This window comes from Lepisma saccharinum (genome assembly GCF_977018435.1).
Source record: "Lepisma saccharinum chromosome 12 unlocalized genomic scaffold, izLepSacc3.1 SUPER_12_unloc_1, whole genome shotgun sequence".
In the NCBI taxonomy this organism is placed as follows: domain Eukaryota; kingdom Metazoa; phylum Arthropoda; class Insecta; order Zygentoma; family Lepismatidae; genus Lepisma; species Lepisma saccharinum.
This window is the reverse complement of record NW_028142891.1, coordinates 15550177-15571118: the sequence shown is the minus strand read 5'-3', so window position 1 is coordinate 15571118 and position 20942 is coordinate 15550177. Positions and strand designations below refer to the sequence as shown.

General features: G+C 41.8%; 1 protein-coding gene across 1 annotated transcript in view; it reads left to right on the top strand.

The window, feature by feature from the left end:
* Positions 1-6344: 6344 nt before the first annotated feature.
* Positions 6345-20942, top strand: part of egr (TNF superfamily member 12 eiger) — a 122183-nt gene continuing 107585 nt past the window's right edge. Inside the window, exon 1 of the mRNA XM_083115785.1 lies at positions 6345-7177. Within this exon, the coding sequence (XP_082971911.1) occupies positions 6848-7177 (330 nt within the window). The 5' untranslated portion in view covers positions 6345-6847. The remainder of the gene's footprint in view (positions 7178-20942) is intronic.

The following is a 20942-nucleotide window of genomic DNA, read 5'->3' as shown; positions in this document are numbered from 1 at the left end:
TCAAGAACGTTTATCTGAAGAACGGTAGGAACGAAGTGTTCCCGCGCGAGAATTACAACCTCGACGTGACCAAAAACGATTACCTCAAACTTTACGAAGCGTTCTCGGCTTACAAACGCGTGACCGAGGGAAGCGTGGACATGTACTACACGCCCAGCGAATTCAAAGCACGGAGACCCATGACCGTCATCAACACATCTAAGAGAAAGAAGGTTGTGGTCAACGATCGAACCAACATCAAGGTCGTCTGCGAGTTCCACGATGCCTTGCCCGAGGATACCCTATGCAGCGTCATCCTGATTGCAGAGAAGTCCTTCGCCTACGACGTGAAGAACGAGAGGGTCACAGAGCAGTTTTAACAGGCTTTTTTACATCTTTTCTTGCACAATAAGGAATTTTTTGTACTAGCACAATCAGTTACAATAGCACAATACAAATTTCACTAGTTCAGATCAGTTACAAATGTCAATTTTATTAGTTATCAGTTACAATATCTTTTTTTCATTACTATAGCACGAGACAATCAGAATTTGCACAAAATTTGTTGTTGTTTTTACACGTGAAAATTAACAATAAAATTCTTTCTTTTTTTTATCGTTTCAGATGCTGTCGAAACATCAAAAACACATACACACACTAGAAAAAAAAAGCATGCAACTTTATTTGTAACACACACATATTCTCCATCTTCACCAAGAAAATATTATAATAAACATAATTATTTTTATCTATATCTCACAATAAAACTCTATATCCAAAAATATCACAACATCAAATAACACTAGAGTCGTTAGTACACGTTGCATGCATTACGGAGGTCCTCTGTAGAGTTTCATGGAAGTTTGAGAAAAAAAAAAACACGTGAAACTCTACAGAGGTGCGGTTGTAGATAACCGCAGCCATTAGAAAACCTTTACTTTTTTTGGCTGGGCACCACGCACCCTGGCGAGGTTATAGGGGCCAGGTATCCTAAAAAACAACAATTATTATTTTGTTTGTTTGTTTGCGTCACAATACATACGCGCGCGCGCGTGTATGTGTGTGTGTGTGTGTGTGTGTGTGTGTGTGTGTGGCACATCGTTCCCCCGAGAGAGAGAGGTTTACAAAAGTCACGATATACAAACATTGCCGGAGTTGGAAAATTACGATATGGCGCATTCGCTCATTACTGTTGCCAGCTATAGGTTTTTCTCTCTCTCTAGCCCTTGCCAAGTAAAAAAAAGGTGTAGGTAGGAGTTGGCAACACTGCGAGAAAATAGAGATCATGCCTTACAAGAAAAAACCATTAAGGCGATTTTTACTTGATGACGTTGAACCCGTGCAGTGTTGCCATCCATCCATCTCTCTCTCTTTTACGGCAGTGCCGGCTCTCCTTGCCCAGTATATGTAGGTTGGCAAAAATTGCTTTATGCACTGTAAAGCAAACCTCAAGCAAAGTTGCCAGCTCCTTGCTTTAGGTTAGGTTAGACCAAGAAAAAAAAGCTGTAGGTAGGCTGTCGGTTGTTTAACTCTTCCCTCTCTCTCTCCCCCCTCTTTTTTTTTGTAAAAGGCTATGGCAAAAGTACCAGTAGGTTGGCAACCTTGCTTTATGCACTGTAAGGCAAGCCTCAAGCAAGGTTGCCAGCTCCATGCTTTAGGTTAGGTTAGACCAAAAACCTTGGTGATTTTTTCGAGTAAGATGTTGGCAACACTGCGAGAAAATAGGGCTTATGCCTTACAAGAGCAAACCATTAAGGCAAGCCCCACCGAGCCCACTTTCGGGCGCAGTGTTGGCAACACTGCGAGAAAAAAGTTGCCAACTCCTTGCTTTAGGTTAGGTTAGACCAAAAACCTTGGTAATTTTTTCGAGTAAGAAGTTGGCAACACTGCAACATCAAGTGAAGATCATGCCTTACGAGAGAAATCAGTAAGGCGCTCCTCACTTGATGTTGCACAACTCCCCCACCACCATGCCAGCTCCATGCTTTAGGTTAGGTTAGACCAAAAACCTTGGTGATTTTTTCGGGTAAGATGTTGGCAACACTGCGAGAAAATAGGGCTTATGCCTTACAAGAGCAAACCATTAAGGCAAGCCCCACCGAGCCCACTTTCGGGCGCAGTGTTGGCAACACTGCGAGAAAAAAGTTGCCAACTCCTTGCTTTAGGTTAGGTTAGACCAAAAACCTTGGTAATTTTTTCGAGTAAGAAGTTGGCAACACTGCAACATCAAGTGAAGATCATGCCTTACGAGAGAAATCAGTAAGGCGCTCCTCACTTAATGTTGCACAACTCCCCCACCACCACTACTATAATAATAATAATAAACCCTATCCGTCGGTCCGTTTATCTTTCCAACCTATAGAGCTGAGACTATGTTTACAAGATAAATCTCGGACTCAGATACTCCACGATGTTTTGGCCCCTCCTTTCACCTTCTCTACCTGCTCTTTTACTTGATGTTATTCAGAATTGTTTCAGTATCTGGAGTGCCATCGTAACATAAAATTATTAATCTGGAATAAATTTTTAGAAAAATGGGTAGTATTGCTGTGTTTCGAAAGAGTATTGAAAATAGGTTTAGGTATTCAATTCCCCTCTAGAATAGTCTTCTATTGACTTAATACACGCTTATCAACGTTTCTAATTTAAATACTTTATTCCAAGCAAACAAGTATTTGCAACTGATTAAATATTTTGCTTTTATTTTTTCGAGACATTCGAGACGAGACGAGACTTTTCAAAAGCCGTCCCGTCCCGTCTCGTGTCTCGTCTCGAAAACGAGACGATACAGGCATTCCGTCTCGTCCCGTCTCGAATTTCAAAAGGTTTGTCCCGTCTGGTGTCTCGTCTCGTTTTCGAGACGAGACACGAGACGAGACTGGACATGTCCCGTCTCGTGAGCAACACTAGCAGGCAGTGAGCTACTATTAATCGTTAAGCACCGCAGGGAAAATATACAAATAACACAATAAATAATACAATAAATGTAATGTGTATTGAAATGAAATGGCTTACCTTTTGGTTAGTGAGACGTAAACGATCTGCAATTTTTAATTCATCATTTTAGTTTAGTTCTTCGTCTGAGGAAGACCCTGATACAGGGTTGAAACGTTACCTGTTAAGTGTGTTTTTATCTTAATAAACTGCCTTGGTCAGCAACTTAGTGTTTGTAAATATGTTGTAAGCATGTTTATCTGGGGAACGTAATGTTCTTGGTCCTTTTCATCCACCATTTTTTTCTAATCTTACATTTCTTGCCACTTCTGTTGTTGCATCCGAAAGCTGTGCACAGAGGCATAGCTTCTTATTTATCATCTACTCGCAGTGTCACTGAAATGTAAAGATATTATTCAATGTAAACGAACATTCCACGCTCAAATCCCAACTTCCACCATTGTATCAGCTGTAACTGTTGAGCTTCCCAAGATGGCGGTTTTACCTCACCCCTTCCCCTCACGGCTTCATTCCCCTCCCCCAGAAAACCCGCTTAGGCTCTCTTTCCCCCATATTCTGCCTCCCTCTGCCTCTCACCCCCCCCCCCCAATTCCCACCTTCCCCCAATAAAAAAAATTGCCATTTATGATGAGATCACAGGCAAAAGGACCTGCGCAGAATCGCGTGTCCTGAGTCCCGCTTGGAGGGAAGGGGTAGAGTGGGGCACGCTTCCTCATGGTCGAAGGAATGGAGGGGAAGATGCGCGATGACTTTTCCCCGAAGGTTCTTTTGTTTCTCGTCGCCCTACATAAAATTTCCGTCTTTATGATGTAAACTAATATCCCTATTTTCAAAAACAATTGAAGTGTTCCTGTTAACAACCTACATAACGACATCAAAATAAAAGTAATCTCTTACATTCCTACTTTAACTTGCAACATACTTATTATTTTATGCAGAACTAACTTCAATTAATTCTTGTCCACAATAAATCCATCTTTTTTAAAAACAAATAGCCACTCACCAGGTGAAGTCTCATAGTGGTTCGGATACAACATTAAACTGTAGGTCCAGTCCCGATTAGCCTTTCTGAGGATAAAGTGGTCTTAAAACGGAGCTCAAAGAAACAAAGAACCACGTTTATGTAATTGGAAATATGGTTTTGACGCTAAACAAAGGGGACGAGCCTGTTTGGCATCCCCCAAGGGCCCTGTCCTTAAACCGCCCCTGGCTATTTATCTGCTTGAAAGTTTTAATTTTATATTTTAATTTATATTTAATTCACATAATACGTACACTTTTTTTAAAATCGCTTTCCAAGATAAGACGAAATAAATATAAATCATTCCATGTCAGAACTTTCACAAATTGCATGAAGTCAGGAAACTATTCATTCCTGTGGCCTCTTGAATCCTCTTTCAGTTTTGTGTATAGTTCGGTTTGTTTCCTCTCTCCTTTTATTTCTCTCTGTAACTCCTTTTCTGTCGGTCATCCTTTCACTCCCCTCTCTTTCTTTCCCCTCTTGCTGCATTTCCTATTTATCTTTTCATTTCCTCTTTCTCTCTCGGTCTTTCTCTTTCTTTCTTAATTCCATTTCCCTTTTTGTTTCCTTCTATCTCCGTTTATTTCTCTGTCTTTTTCTCTCAGCCTTACTCTTGCTTCTATTTACCTTTTTCGTTTCTCCTTTTATTTATTTCTCTCTCTCTCTCGCTATATCTTTCCTTTTGCTCCATTTTTCCATTCTCTCTTCTTTTACTTCCTTTCTATCTCTTTTCTTCTCGGTCTTCCTTTCTCTCTCTCTTCTTTCTTATCTCCAGTTTCCTTTTTGTTTCCCTCTATTCTTCCTTTCTTTCCTCTCTTTTCGTATCTCCATTTCCTATTTTCTTCTCTCTCCTCTTACTTCTTCTTCCATCTCTTCTTTAACTCTCATTCTCTCTCTCTCTTTCCCTCTTGCCCCTATTTAACTTTTTCTATATTTTCCTCTCCTATTTCTCCCTCTATCTCTTTCCCTCTCTGTCATCCTGTCCGCCCCTGACCATTTACGGAACAAATTGAGATCTTCAACGTTCTGATGCGGGACAACATGGAACCTTGCCTGCACAAGGTCAACTTGTAACACAGAGTAGAAAGTCGCGAGTGTCCTAGGTCAATGGGCATCGAAACAGGTCCTCGCTACAAGAAGTCAGCAGGCAAGGAAGACAGAGAAGAGACCTAAATGAGTAAAAAGGAAGCAAAAAGGACAAATAAGGCTTTGGTGAGTAAGGTCAGTGACTCACCCGACGCTTTTTGTTGTCATTATGGGAACCTCTCGAACTTAAAAAAGCACGCACGTGGCAAGCAACGGAATTTGCACCTGCAGATAACACTGCTTTCACGGCGAACACTTGTGTTCTTTGGTATCGGAAACTGGATCACAAAAGGCCCTAGAATGGGTCAAGTGCGATGGAAGGGGGAGGAATTGCATTCCGTGGAAATGAAGTGACGTCAAATATTGACCAAGTGACAGGAAGCAGGCGTAACCAGGAGTATAAGTCACTCGTGTGGCGGCGAAGTGAAAGGTTGTGTAGTAGCTGTCCGCTTGGCCTTCAGGTTGCATAAGAAGAATCTTGCTGTGCACTGATATACTTGTAGCTGGAAGGCAGTGGTGGGCACCGCGCTCCAGGCGTGTTTTTTCAGCTTGCCGCGTTAAACTTCATCTCGACAGACAATCAATTGTTGCTGTGCGCTCTGTGATTTACTCAGCAGTGTCGGTGTTCGATTCCCGACTGCGATATCTTTACTGTGCACCTTGGGGGCTGAATAGACACTTCTGAATTGTCGCGAAGTTCACTTTCACCACACATAAACGTACTAGTGCTTGTGGCGCCTCTCAGCGGGCGATTTTAAACTTCTTGCGGAGAGTACTTCACAACGGACCAACATCTGAGTACAATACGTTAATCTGTGCTTCCACCTTCCACAAGTGCGCTTGCCCGATTAGCTTTTGCAAACTTCAATTTTGCCGGAAACGATAACAAATCAAGTTCAGATTCAGCAAATGCTTTCTGCTGCTTTAAACGTTTGTTTGATTGGTTAGCAAGCAAGCACCACGTGACCACACACCACGCTGTACACCGCTCCAGAACGTAGTGCAAAGGTGGAGACACTAAATCAACGAAATAGACAAATCTGTGTCAACAACTAGATACGTGAGTGCAGAGAGACTCGTGGTGCTAACGTTCGATACCCAGTGGAGGGACATAGTGTAAATCTTACAATTTACAAGTTTTTACATACAATTTGTAATATTTCAAATAACGTACCTTTTCCGAACAGTTTTTCAACCTCTTTTGATGTTACAAATATTTTAATTCAGTTTTAAAAACGTAGATAAGAAATTTTGCACGAACATTATTTCCATAGATTATACATTCAGATGTTGCAAGTCTTGATTACGATACGATCAATGTTAAATTGACTGCAGCGCCACGGCCGCTTTTCTCTCACTTTAAACTGTACCTCGTCCCGATTAGCCTTTCTGCGGACTTTTCAAAGTCAGCTCAAAACTCATTGGTACAGAACAACCTCTATCAGGTCTAAAGATCGTACTGTTATCTTTAATTTCGAGTAAAGAACAAGAGCTAACTGTTTTTTGGCAGAAGCCCAATTTTTTTTCCGTCCGTCACTGACCCTCCCTCTCAAGAAGCAGCGAGTCCTGTGGTTGGACACGCTGATGTTCCTTCGAGAAAACACATCAGCATCGATTCTGTGATCTTCAGCGCCTCATGCGGACGACTTGGTGTATTAATATCGGAGCGCTGAGATGCCGGTAGTCAGTTCGCTGGACTCGGTGCATTCGACAAGGATCGACCAAATCGTCCAGCGGCAAGTGTAAACGGATGTTTATAGATAGCGAGTGCAAAGTGCGCGTTGCTATTTGAACTGTGACTTTGGCATGACTATTGCCAACGCTCTATTGGGGAAAGCCGTAGATGCCAGTATGCCCGGCGGTGAAGCGACCGAATTTCTCCCGCGGGAGAGATGCGCCGTGATTGACACAGAGGCGGACCGTTGCAAGAAGGGGTCTTCGAAGATTCACTACCTACCTTTCTGCTTGCTCCTCCTGTTTATCGGCGGGGGCGTTGTGTGCATCGAGGTGTACAGGACGAGAGAACTGTGGAACTTGAGGTCGGAGATTGACATCTTGAAGCTAGAAGTCCAAGAACTAAGGCAGAGGACACCAAACGATGACTTTCTCGATGAACTGAAGGCGTTCGAAGAAGCGGTGAGTATCATTCTTATTTCGTCTCTAACTAGCCCAAATTTCCAGTGGCGTTTCCAAGGGGGGTTTGTGTAGGTCATAACCTCCATTGGCCCTGTATTCCTAAAAGAAGGCAGGAATAGGTGGCAAAATGAGGACTGACTACTAAAGAAAAGTATACACAACCCCCATTTCGAAAATCCTGGGCACGCCACTGCAAATGACAATTTTCTGTCATTAAGTTGTTTATCGTAGTAATTAGCTTCCAATTTACAGGAACCATTCGTGTTTTGCTCAATGTCGTTGTTTAAGGAAAGCTTAAAGTAATTGCCGTGACCGACCTTCGTTGCGTAGTGGTTAGCACAGCGTGCTACAATGCCAGGGGTTCCGGGTTCGAATCCCGGTTCAGACATGGATGTTTGTGTGTGTCCCTATGAGAAAATTGATGTATGTGAAATGGTGAGGAAAAAGTGAAAAAAACGGGGATATTACGGCTTGAGGGTATTCCTTAAAACAAAAAGTCGATAGGGCGTCTGACTGCCACACGGGAGACCCGAGTTCAATTCCCGGAGTGGGTGACCTAAGGTCGTAATTTTTCCAGCCTTGTTCCCGCATGAAGCTGCTCTGAGGCTCACCCAGCCTCAGATGGGGGAGGGGGGTAAAGGCGGCCGGAGCGTTGGGCCCTCCTAGCTGGGAAGATGCATGTATGGGTCAACATCGGAGACAATGAGGGGGAGTTACCCATGCAAATTATCCTATGTTCTAGCATCCCTCTCCGCTCACTCCACTTCGGGCACTATGGAGGGGAATTTGGTTGCTTAATGGAAAGTGACATCATGTATGCCAGCGGTTCTCAAGCTTCCTGAGACCGTAGCCCGGTACATTATTTTTTTTAAAAGTTGATTACCAGATTCTAAGAATTTTCCTCGTAAATTGCTTTCCAGCATTCAAAATTGTTTACATGAATTAACATGTACCCTTGAAATTACATACTTATAAATAAATTCTGGCATAATCATAAAGAATAATATTCCTATTGCGTCTAGGCTTGTTAACAAATACAGAGCATTCCCTGACATTCGCTACGAGACTCAGCGGCAAGCGGCCCGGCATCAGCGCTTGTTTTCCCCGGTGAACAGTCGCTACGGTCGGCTATTAAAATTACAGTTTTCATATTGTGTACTAACCTTGACTACAGAAGGTGTTGAAAATGATGTCCCTCTGCTGCAACACATTCCTGACAGCTCCGAAGGAAATTGGCATTTACACGTGCAAGTTCGTCTACTGTAATTCTCCCGATTTCTCGTACAATACTCTCTTTTAACTCACGGATGGTGTGCGGTGTGCGGATTGTCTTTGTATACTTTATTTCCCTATTTTTCTTTCCACTCTTATTCAGAACTGACCCTGTTACTCTAAACCTTTTAAGTAGATTTAATATAACCCGTTCACCGGGAAAGACAAGCGCTGATGCCGGGCCGCTTGCCGCCGAGTCTCGTAGCGAATGTCAGGGAATGCTCTGTATAAAAAATATGGATGGGGTAACGGTGACGTCGTCGCATTGTAATCAATGGATCCTCGGTTCGATACCCGGTGGAGGCACATAGTGGTGCGAATAACACTTTAAACTGTAGGTCCAGTTGATTTGTCTATTTGTGCATTAAGTGGACTTAAAAAGAAAAATTCACAACTCAAATATGGGATTAGAATTATGTTGTTTATCGACCACTTTTAGCAGAACCTCTCGCAGCCTCGTATAATTGATACTGCCCGGCGGTTGAGGAACGCTGATCCTTTTAAACTGATCAAAATTCTAAAAGGGAGAATGAGAATAGTTTTTATGGCCGTGTTTCATAGACGTTGTCTTCTTCTTTACAAAGTTTCAGCACATTGGATGAAGAGACCTCCTGTTCGATTCTCGTGGGGGACCAGTGCAATGTTCCAAATCGGATTGAATTGTTACTCTCCAACCCAGTTTGGTTTGGCTTATTTTACTTCCCTTTTCTTTCGCTTCGCGAAGATGAGGATGATGAAATTGATGAAGGGATAGGCCCGGATTCGAATCCGAGACCCCTATCGTCGTAGCGTACTCTGCCACAGAGATCTGCAGGATTATCCCATCGAAGCATAAAACGTATTCCATTGTTGATGGCGACCTTTACTCTTTATAATACCAAGATATACTGGCTTTCTTTTATCACAATAATCTCCCGCCAGAACAAAGAATGTCTCTGTGTGCGAGCGTGTAAAGGTTGGGAATTATGCAAGAGATGGTGTTCCTACGCGGGAGACCTTAACCCCCCATCTCCCTTGAGCTTTCGTCTTCTCCTCCAGTTCCGTTATGGACAGACTACGTGCTCTGGCATTACAGTATTTTGAGCTCACTCGTTGACTTACCTTTGGGGAAGAATTGAAAACATTTACTGCAATGCCTGCACCAGAAGCAGACGTCAGCATTTACGTCATCTGCTTACTTGCACCCGCTGACTTCCATTGCCTGTTATGAGTGCGGAATGGCCTGGTCCAAAATTCCCAAAATGTGAGAATTTATCAAGTCACACCCCACACAAAGTTTGTGATCTGGTCGTGTCACGTACATTATCATTTTTCCCATAAGGATAACATGCCTAGAATCCCCACCGAACCTCCTCTATGACCCTCAAAAGCAGTACCGGATCTACAACCCGCAAAACCCCGCAGTGCGGGGGGACCGGAGACAAGTAAGGCTTTAGGGGGCCCCTCAGCCATTGACATAGTAGAGGGTTCGTATATGCGCATATAAAAAATAAACGTAGTTACTCAGAGGTACAGAAACGAATACAATATAAGAGGTAAAGTTAAAGTTCCCTGTGCATGTAGCACCGTGCCATGAAGGCACATTTAGGATATGTGGGGGCAGGCCCCCACACATTTTCGATGCCGAACGTCTTCCAAGGGTACCATTTGATTTGATTTGATGCTGGTTGGACCCTGGTTCAGCTTTTTGCGGGGACAATGTTGGAAGAATTCCGACCTTACATCAAATCAGGCTACAATTTCATGAGAAAATAGTGTCATATATGTATATCACATCATCACCGGTGTCGAAACCGGGAGGGAGGGGCAGAGGGGGTCGGGCCAGGGCCCTTCCAGTTCTCGTTTGACCCCCTTATAAGGGGCCCAATGCATATCTTCCAACATATTACATAACTTTTGCACACACACAATAGGTGGGAAATTACGCAGGATTCTGCTCTGAAATGGGCAGAATCAATAATGTGGGACAATCACTCAGTTTGAGGGTGTTTCTTGTGCTTGTGCATTTGTTATTTCAGTATTTCCTTTTTCAAACTGACACTGAATTAAGGAAAACGCATGACATATTATGAATGAATATGTGCGAGAATAGAGGAAGAAGCGTGGGAATACTGCAGTCTTCATGCTCTTGAATGAGCCAGTCCATTGCAAAATAGGCTCCTTTGTTTCCCTTCGGAAATGTCAAAAATCGCTCGCCCAGATGAAAATTTTATCTTGGTCCTTCCTTTTTTATGTAAATACGTATGTATGTGTGAAGATATTAAACTACTATAAAGGATTGTAAGAATAAGTATCATAAACAGAATATGATAAAAAATTCTCAGTCAAAAGTTCCATGTAAAGTATTATGTTGTATAATTACATAATTACAGTAGTGCAGTGAATTTTTTGTCCAGCTAAGAAAGTTCGATGTACCCTGATATATATGTTTTGTTGTCAAATACAGTTATTGCAATTACTATTTTTCAAAGGTTAATTTAAGTTTATTAGGTTCCACCTTAAGGAAAAAAAATACCCCTCTTCCCGCAAACAGAAAGAAATCAGTATTTATGCTTTACTTAGCTTTACCCTCCCCCCCAAATCTCTTAACAAATCGGCGCCTATGCACATCACCCCCTTCCCATTTAAAAAAAAATTGAGTTGAATTCAATTTGGCGGCCACTAATATGGTGGACATCCGCTTGGAACACACCAACGTGGTTCCTCCTAAGCCTAACCTTTTTCTATCAACTGTACCCAGCCTAACTACTTCACTTTTTATATGAGGTGTTAACGGACTTTTGAATCACCCTGTAGGCAATCGTATGTGAATTTGTCAACATGAGATCAAGAATTACACTAAGGATTGTAGTTCTACAACGTCTCTCTACTCCTGAAGATGTGACATACCATCACGAAAATTTGAATTTTTTCTTTGTCCGGTGAGTGTTTCCTCTCCTCTTTCACTTTTTATTTAGCCCTTGTGGCCCTCCTTCCTTTTATCCTATATATATATATACTGTATATATATATATTTTATACATATATATATATATATATATATATATATATATATATATATATATATATATATATATATAATGTGTGTGTGTGAAGGTAGGTAGAGGGAGCCGTTGGTAATATTTTGCTGGGGGGGGGGGGGCAAGATTTGTAGATCCGGCACTGCTCAAAAGCTCTGATCACTTGAATGTTTTTGTTTGTTTTTTAAACCTGAGCCGTTCTGCCATCTAACCCCAAAGGATACATATTTTACTTAAAACACTAAAAAGTGAGAAAGACTCATGTAACAAACTTACTCAAAAGATATACTCGTGTGTGTCAATAGACACGATTGTGCTTGGTGTCATTTAGGTAAGATTAATACAGTACTTTTCACTGTCAAGTCGCCCGTAAAACGGTGTCTGACGTCATTTAGATCCACAGCTCTCTACGCATCAGTGCTTCAGTATCCAGATAGCTGGTGTCCAGTTTGCACGTGTTTGTGAAGTGTTAAGGTGTTAACAAGTGTTTTAGATTGTGTTTTAGTTTACGTATTACTGGTGCTTTTCTGCTGTCTAATAATGCCACGCTATACATACAACTTAAAACAACAAATTTTTATGTACGACACTTACGTCATTACGAATTCAATGCGTTTTGCAGCAGATGTTCGTGTTCCACACAAAGACAGTATTCGAAAACTTGTGAACAAATTTAGGAAAACAGGGTCTGTTATTGATAAGAAGCGAAGGGTGAAACGGCGTGTGCTTACTGAGGATAAATTAGACGACGTTGGAGCACAGTTGGAACAAACTCCTCAAAAATCTCGCTGGCGCCTCGCACAGGAAAGAGATATTTCCAAGTCGTTCGCGTGGCGAGCTACCAAGCTTTTAAACATGAAACCATGCATTAGAAGAATTGAAGCAATTTCGGAAGAGGAAGTGATAAGTGTTGCTGAAAATTTCATATAAATATGCCGTAAATGTCTGGATGCAAGAGGACATCATTTCCAACACCTCTTGTAACAAGGTACGTGCTCATTTTAATTGCAACTGTCAATGTAATTGTACGAGGTTATTCAATTACATAGCTAGCGGTTCCATTTACGCGGATCTAGCATCCAGTTTGCCGGCAGACGCACTCTCACTGTCCGGGTTGGTAGCCGCCACTCCACGGGACGGGCGACTTCACCGTGAAAAGCACTGTATAGAAATATGTACACGAATAAGGAATAAATACAATCAAGGATTGGGGTGATGTAGAAAACATAAAGGAAGTGCGAAAACAAGACTGATTCTTATCATGAAGTTGATTAAAGGTGAGAATGTATATTTTGTATACAAAAAAAATTCTAGAGGCAAGATCAAAATCCTTGAGCAAACTGTAATCAATGACTGAAATTAAGAAATTGTTCACGCCAATGACGAAAGTCGATTTCACTCAGTATATAAAAAAGGAAAAGGATAACAGGCCAAGGATCTGGCCACACTTCCAGACGTCACAGCCTCTTACTTATCGCACACCGTATTGAGCACCTTTGCCTACTGACGTCAGCACCGATTGCTTTCGTTATTGGGCTAAGGATTATGACAAAAAATGTATTATTTATGCTAAGAGCTTAACAACGAACGCTGCAACACTGCACTGTGCTTCGGATCCCACTTTATAAAATATCAGTCCAGTCCCGATTAGCCTATTTGTGAATGGACTTGAAAGGAAAATTCAAAATACGCAAGCTACTTTTAAGATATAGGCTTGAGATATTTGTTAATTTTGCATTACAAATTAGTTGATATTGTGTCCATTTGTAAACTTCTGTTTGTCAAAAGTATGAGTCTGCACGTAGCCCACCTCCGTGGCGGATTGGTTAGGATATCGCACTACGACGCTAAGGATCCCGGGTTCGAATTCTAGCCTGGGTGTACCTTCACAAATTTCATCATACCACTTTTAGCGATTAGCAATGAGCGGCAGAAAAGTTATGTAAAATAAATAAATAAAATCAAAGGTCGAAATGGACGTAAAACGGACAACAGCATGTTACCGAAAGGAAAGGCTTCCGTTTCGTGAAAATTCCCATTTCGACCCGGCATCCTAACGTCAGACAGGCGAAGAGCGGGGAGGAACTCATCACGGTGAGACCCATTCCAGTGTTCCCACAAAAGATCCCGTTAATATTACTGTAACTACGGCACGGTTCTGTATTTTGAATTTTCAAAATTAGGTAATTCGTATTTGGAAAATTAAAATTATTCTTGTCGGCTAGGAATTTCCACAATGAACATGAGTCGTTTAAAAGCAGTCCCCCCAAAATGTCCCGTTGCAAGCGCAGCCCCAGTCGACCTGGTGTTGGCAGAAGGAGATAAGCAAAGCAGGAAACGACTCATTGTATATTTTAATTCGTCCATTTGAAGGTTAACAACCGCGATTTCTTACAGCCGTGCCGGAAGTGACTAATAGGTCCTCGCGGTGGGGCAGACGGGTGCAGTTGCGTCATTCTCAGGAAACCTTTGCCTTTCTTTTTTTTTGTCTGTTTAGAAATTGGGTGTTTTGTGGCTCAAAAACGGCTACAAGCAGGGGTTATCTGAAGCGCCGATACGTTGCTCTCAAACGTGGATACAGACCAACCACAATTGTGTCCCGGAGAACCGGAACAATCACGATATCAACAAAAGTGTTCGAATGTATACACAGTGCATATATGTATATTAAAAAAACATGTTAATGTTCAGTTAATGGATTAACTAATCTAAGAAAAGTATCACCCACTGTCAAGTGTCATAGGGTGTTGATTTGCTTTATTTTACTTCGCTTTTTGTGCCACTTTTGGCTAATTTGAAAAGATGGGGATGAGTGATGATATGATGAAATTCATGAATGGACACTCACAAATATCCATGCCCAAGCCAGGATTGGAACCCGGGACTCCTGGCGTCGTAGCACAGGGGCCGGCTCAAGTGTCATAGTTACCAGTGCTTACTCTAATGTATTTTATCCTCATTACGAATAACTATTCTAATATATTACTGTATTATATACATATTCTACACTATTATTAATATTATATATTATTCAGTTCTGTATTGTACATGTCATGTTTACAAATCGCATGATGTAATTGCAATAACACACGCATTAAATGTAAAGCGCGAGACAAAATGTAAACCAAAATTGTACCGGAGTACCGGAACAATCAGGGGATCCATGTAAAAATCTTTTCTTTCTTTGAAAATAATAAATACACTTGCAAAGTAAAATGGGGCAGTATCCGGAGCATAAGTCGTCCTGGTTTATCTTAAGGCACCAGGGCCTAAGCGCATACCCTCGAATGTATACAGGTGGAGGTGAGCTGCTTCGGGGGTTCCCCACTTTTATTTATTATCTGATACAGCCAACGTTCCACAAACACACACATGCACATACAGGGTGTAACGCCGTAGCATATTAGTGTTCAAATTGATAATAAATTGTAGAACATGTCAACGGCAATTTCCTAAAACGGTTTGAAATGTGGTATTTTGAACGTTATGTGGTCCCTTGCTAGGGGAAGTGCTACAAATAATTGATTGATTGAGATGGTGATTTTAAGATCACTTTATGCACAGTAAGGTTCATCGGTACTGGACCTACGGGACCCCTTAATTACAAGGCGACGACGATACCACTACGCCATCGGGGAGGTCCAACCGCAAGAGTTGTGAATGTGAAAGGAGTGAAGACACTTATGGCTGGATACGTTTCCTAATTTCTGAAAACATGTATTAGGTCGTTCCACGTGAAAGGTCGAATTTCGGGATGACAAACTGCGAGCACTAAACGCACGACCATGAAATTAGGTGGGTGGCAGAATTTCGGCCTCTTGCCACGTCGGCGCACAACCCCGTGTGTTCGGAGGTTTAAGAGAATAAAAAATAATCTCATTGTAGAGTTGGTCTTTGTAATCCATGTGATACAAACTGACAATATTTGCTCGAAAGGTTAGGGATGACACAAAAGTGTCCCGGAGAGAGGTCTGTCTGACGCTCGAACTAGGCAACGCAGCCCGGTTGACGTTGCCACACAGTGCGCGGGTACCAAAGACTTTTGTCCCGCTCTCGCTTTGCTTTTCCCATATGTGGCAACAGCGCAGTTCTGCCAGCCGCTTATTTTCGTGGCCGTGCGTTTAGTGGTGTCTGACCAGTGATGTACGCGTAAACAACGATAGTCTACATTCTACACTTAGACTATTTTATACACGTAGATTACGTAATCCATGTAAACAACATGGCGAAAGGTGATAACTTTTCAAAGAGCGCCGTGGAATTATACTTCGTATTAGTTGCTGATGTGTGAAGAGAACTTTTCATACTCTTTCTTCCAAATTCGAACAATTTCTCACCTAGGAAGAAACCTAATATAGGAAATATTCTAGTGTTTTATGGGGAAAAGACCACTCTTGCCTCACGACTGCCATCTGTTGTTGTTGTTTTTTGCATACTATTTATCTTCTTCCATAGTTGATAATAGAAGAGAAGATAAATTTTGTTGTAAATGGGGTTCTTTTCATTTCGTTAGGAACCAATACAGTTGAAAATGTCACTTTTCTTTCATGAAACCCTTGAATATTAATTTTAATGCACTTTAGATTGTCTACGTAGTCTATGTAAACTACAACCCAATGTAATCTACGCGTAGATTACGTGTAGACGTAAACTTATAGTCTACGGCACATCACTGTGTCTGACACACGCCAATCTGTAAGGGACATGACAGTGACATTGGGTGTATCCACAGTTTCCGTGCGCTTGCAAGAACTTGGAAAAGTCAAGGAGCTATATAAGTGGCTTCCCCAAGAGCGCACTGAACAGCACGTGACGCGTCGCCTGGAAGTGTGTCTTTCTCTGCTCTCCCGGAACCGGAACATTTTGTTCTTCCAAAGATGGATATTATATAATAATTGTCACCGCTTTGGTTCGAATCCTGGCCTGGACATGGGTCTTTTTTGTATATCCCTTCATCAATTTCATCATACCATCACTCATTCTCATCTTCGCGATTAGCCAAAAGTGAAAGCGAAGTAAAATAATCAGAGCAAACCATCACGACAACGCGAGGCCAAGAACAACAGTGCAAAAACTACGCAGACCGAACTATAAGGCTCTTCCGCACCCACCATGTTTGCCAGATCTCTCGCCAACCGACTACCACTTTTTTAAGCATTTGGACCATCATTTGGCGGGGAAATGGTTCACCGATGAAGAAGCGGTCAAAAACGCTTGTCAGGAGTTTCTTCGGTGCAGAAAGTTGGCATTAATGCACTGGTGTCTCGTTGGGAGAAGTGTAGAGCATCGAATGGTGCCTACTTTGATTATTAAAAGTTTCTTTCCACCGAGTTACTGTTCTTTGAAGTTTCGCTACCAAATCCGATTGGATGTGCAACAACCTAATGGAAAACATTTTTCGAATAGGAAACCAAGAACGAATTTGTGCGAATTTAAAATGTGAAGATATCATGTTTCTGGTTGCCCATAGATTCACCTCCAAAGCACTTTCCACGCATGTCGTACTCTTGCAGACAGGCAGAACTCTCATTTGCATACCCCGTCATCCTGAGAAGGAATGATTTACAGGGCCTTTGCTAACAATGATTGATTGCTAGCAGGGCGGTTTGGAAATTAGTTGCCAGGATTTGTACGCTGCCCGCCTTTGATAGAGGTGAATTCATCTTCCGTGGGGCTCTTGTAGGTCTAAAGTAGTAGGATAGCCGAAATACAGAAGGGTGTTCGGGATATATCCGAGCAACGCTACTGCAGTCTGTGGAATTGAGCTAGCCGGGTGCACCTGTTGTTATCGCAGCTTGTAGGTGGCTGGGTGTTGTGCGCGTCATGGCGCCAAAAGTGAATAGTTATTGAGAAGGGCACCACGTACGTTCGATAGCTGTCCAACAAACTCAAGAAATATTGTTTCAATACCGCGTTGTTTTTTATTCATATATCCAATGCGCTCAATAATTTATAATTTCCCTGGGTATTATTGTTACTAGAACTTGTGAGAAACAATATTGGAGCATATTCTTCTCGCTACAGTTAGGAAACAAATGTACTAAGCGAATAATATCACTTTTGACTTGTAGAATATGTAAACACTATTATCGCCTTTGTTAACCAGTGACCTTCGCCACTTGATCTGAGTGGACTTTGACTTACGTTAAGACAACATCACTCTGTTAGGAAAGGCTATTTGAATCGCATTGTTCTTGATATGTGTGATTTACAAGAAGGTTTGGATACATTGTATTTTACGTTTTGTTTATTTAACGGACAGTTAACTGATTAATCGCGGCGACGAAGATGAGTAATGATTAAATTAACTAGATGAAACAACTACAATGAAATAAATATGGGTTCTCACTGCACACACCGAAAAACCGTCATTTTTTTTTTGTTCTCACGACGATAAAAATCGAAGGAAACTCGCAAATAAAATTTGTAACCATAGCTTAACGCAGAATTAAATAAACTAAATTTTGATGTAACTCGTTTTTACGTAGGTCTACCGGTTAATTTTTAACTGGAGTCCAAACTCTAGTATACATAACTTTTAATCCGATAGTAGGTCCTCTAGCCACGCATTCAGTGCTTGTGTCGCGTGGCGAGTTTTCTGATCACGTGTCAGATGCCGATGGAAAGCCTGATCATGTGATAACATAACTGGTGTAATGTTGCAACCTGTTTGATCAACGAGAGACGAGTTGAGATCGTAAATTAGAAATCAACGCCGTAAATCATAAATGGAAAATGATATGCCACCGTGAGAGATGTGGTGTGGTGCAAAATGTCCTTGATATCAATACTCGTAGGCTCTTGAACCGTTTGAGAACACGTTCTTCCACCCCGGTGAAAGGAATGATAGAATTCTGTCATTTGAAATGTGGTGAACCATTCAACGTTTGATTGAACTTTCGACAGAAACTTTACAGTAATCTCTGTGGCTTGGCAACACTGTGCGAATTAAGCTTTTTGCTTTTGGAGGAGAGGATGTCCACTTGGAAGGGGATTTGTGATTTCATTTCGAGGAATTGTTTTTTTTTGGGGGGTATGCAAATTTGTGTGTGCGCTCGTTACCTGTCAGTATTGCCTTCCGGTTCTAAGTACTACCTTACAATATAGGTTTTAACTAGGTACGGACATCTTTATTCGAAGGGAGGCTGGAATCCTCAAAATTGGCAACGCTGTAACGCCGGCTTAAAATTCGAGCAACGAAGCACGACAGGAATAGGAAAAATGATGTTGATAAAAAAAAAGAGGGAGAATCTGCGTAAAATGTTTTTGTTTTTCCAAATCCGAACAGAAGATTGACGTTAGAAGGTAAGTGGGAAACATTTAGTAACAATAGAATTACAAATTTGCCGTTAAATAACTGGAAATAAGCAGAAAATGCAAAACCAACTTTGCATATCATACGCAGTATGGAACTTTCTTTTAATGTGTAACCCTACCCTATAGCGCTACAGCCCAATATTGGGCCAAGGCTTACGTACCGACTGCTGGCCTCCCTCTCACGCGGGGCACCAAGGGGGCGTGGAGATCTGCAGCCAGACTAGGGGCACGGGTGGTCGGCCCGACAGACCCCCAGCCGTTGTAGGACTTCGCGACCGGATTACGCTCACTCACTCACTCACTCACTCGGAGCTCCCCAATTTCCTCACGATGGTGGGTTGCCACCGGCCCTATACACAGGTCGAAAATTCCCGGAGACTCAACCCGGGATCGAACCTATGCCACCCGGGATCGAACCTATGCCACCCGGGATCGAACCTATGCCGTCCCGCAACCGTTTTTTATTTTTAGTTTGGCCTTATTTTATTTGCTAGCATTTCTGAATGACATTCGAAACTCTTTAGTAACTAAATATGATTTAGTTTTTAATTAAAACACACTGGCTTTAAAGTTTTAAAAGTACCTGTAGATGCGATAAACTACAGTCAGAGTGTAAAATAAATATTTTGTGTGCATGTACTATGTCACAAGGCTAAAATAATGACATTTTTGGTTTTGGACTTTTAACCACTGTGTTATTTTTAAAAAAATTACCAACGTTTCGGAGGCTGAATTTGCCTCCGTCTTCAGGGTAGCGTGTAGTCTGTTAAATGATATGTTGTGTTTGCACTGTATCTGGCAGTACACGTGAGTAAAAATCTCTTTCTGTAAAGGAACAAGAAATGCACAAACAAAAGTCTGTAAAACCCATATTACCCCACTGATAGGGGTAACATGAGCACACTGGTGGGGAATATGGGTAGTTATGTTCAATTGATACATTTAAGGACATATACACGTAAAATTAGTCACAGGTCAGCACAGAATGAATGCGTATCATAAACAATGGCGTGAGGGGCAAGAGGGGGCAGTTGTCCCATCCATAATACTACCACTTAGAAATTTAGTGTAGAGAAATCTTATTACCGTTATTAAACAATATTATTTCCTTTAAAAGAAAGTACTGGGTGAGTCTTTTAAAAGAGGCCCCGTGGAAAATGCGCTCCTTGCATGTAGGCAACCTTGGTACACCGAAGAAAAGAGCGGGTTAGAGAACAGTCCAGGATATCGGTGCCAAGCATATTCGACAACATGACATGACATGACATATCCTGGACTGTTCTCTGCCCCGCTCTTCTCTTCGGTGTACCAGGGTTGCCTACAAGCAAGGAGCACATTTTCCACGGGGCCTCTTTTAAAAGACTCACCCGTTATTTTCAAGACGACGAAAGTTCCCAGCAACTACCACGGGTTTCATCAAAGCTCTTGCCCCCTTAATTAGAGCGTCTGCGCACGCCCAAGATCATGAACATGTCCTGCAGTCCTCAAATTTCCTCATCCACCTTACAAGTAGGGCAGATGAAATGTATTTCTTCCTGTATACCAACACAATCATTATGATACCGGAAGGAACAAAGGTGACAACAAATTCACTCTTCACCACGACACCAACGTTTGCATACAGGGGATCCCTGACTGTGTCGTTAGATGCATTTGTTAATGAAATACGATGTGAATTTGTTGTGGATCGTGAAGGGTCATGATGAGTAATACACTTCTTTTCTTGCAATTTATGAGGTTTGAAGACGATTACACGTAATAGAAGCTTATATTTCTGAAGTGCCCAAATTACACCAAATTGCTGTGCTCATTTTCCCCCCGAACTGCAAACTTTTATGTAAGTTGGTACTACTGTGTCATGATGAGGCACAACACCATGATGCAATTCGCAGTGTGTGAACCATTGTTCTAGCTTTGTTGTTACTATATACACAGATCATTATCTCATGTAACATTCTGCTCAGATCAGATCTTAACTTCTAGTAGTAAAAAATAACATCAGCTGTATTTTTTAGCACAATTTCGAGAAGTACTTCCCTACAACAGGCCCTGAACGCTCATTTTCGCCAGCTCAGATGAGTACGCATGCAATGTTGTAAACCTACAATGGATGATATTCAGCGAACAACTTTCCCCACAATTCATTGTGCGAAAAC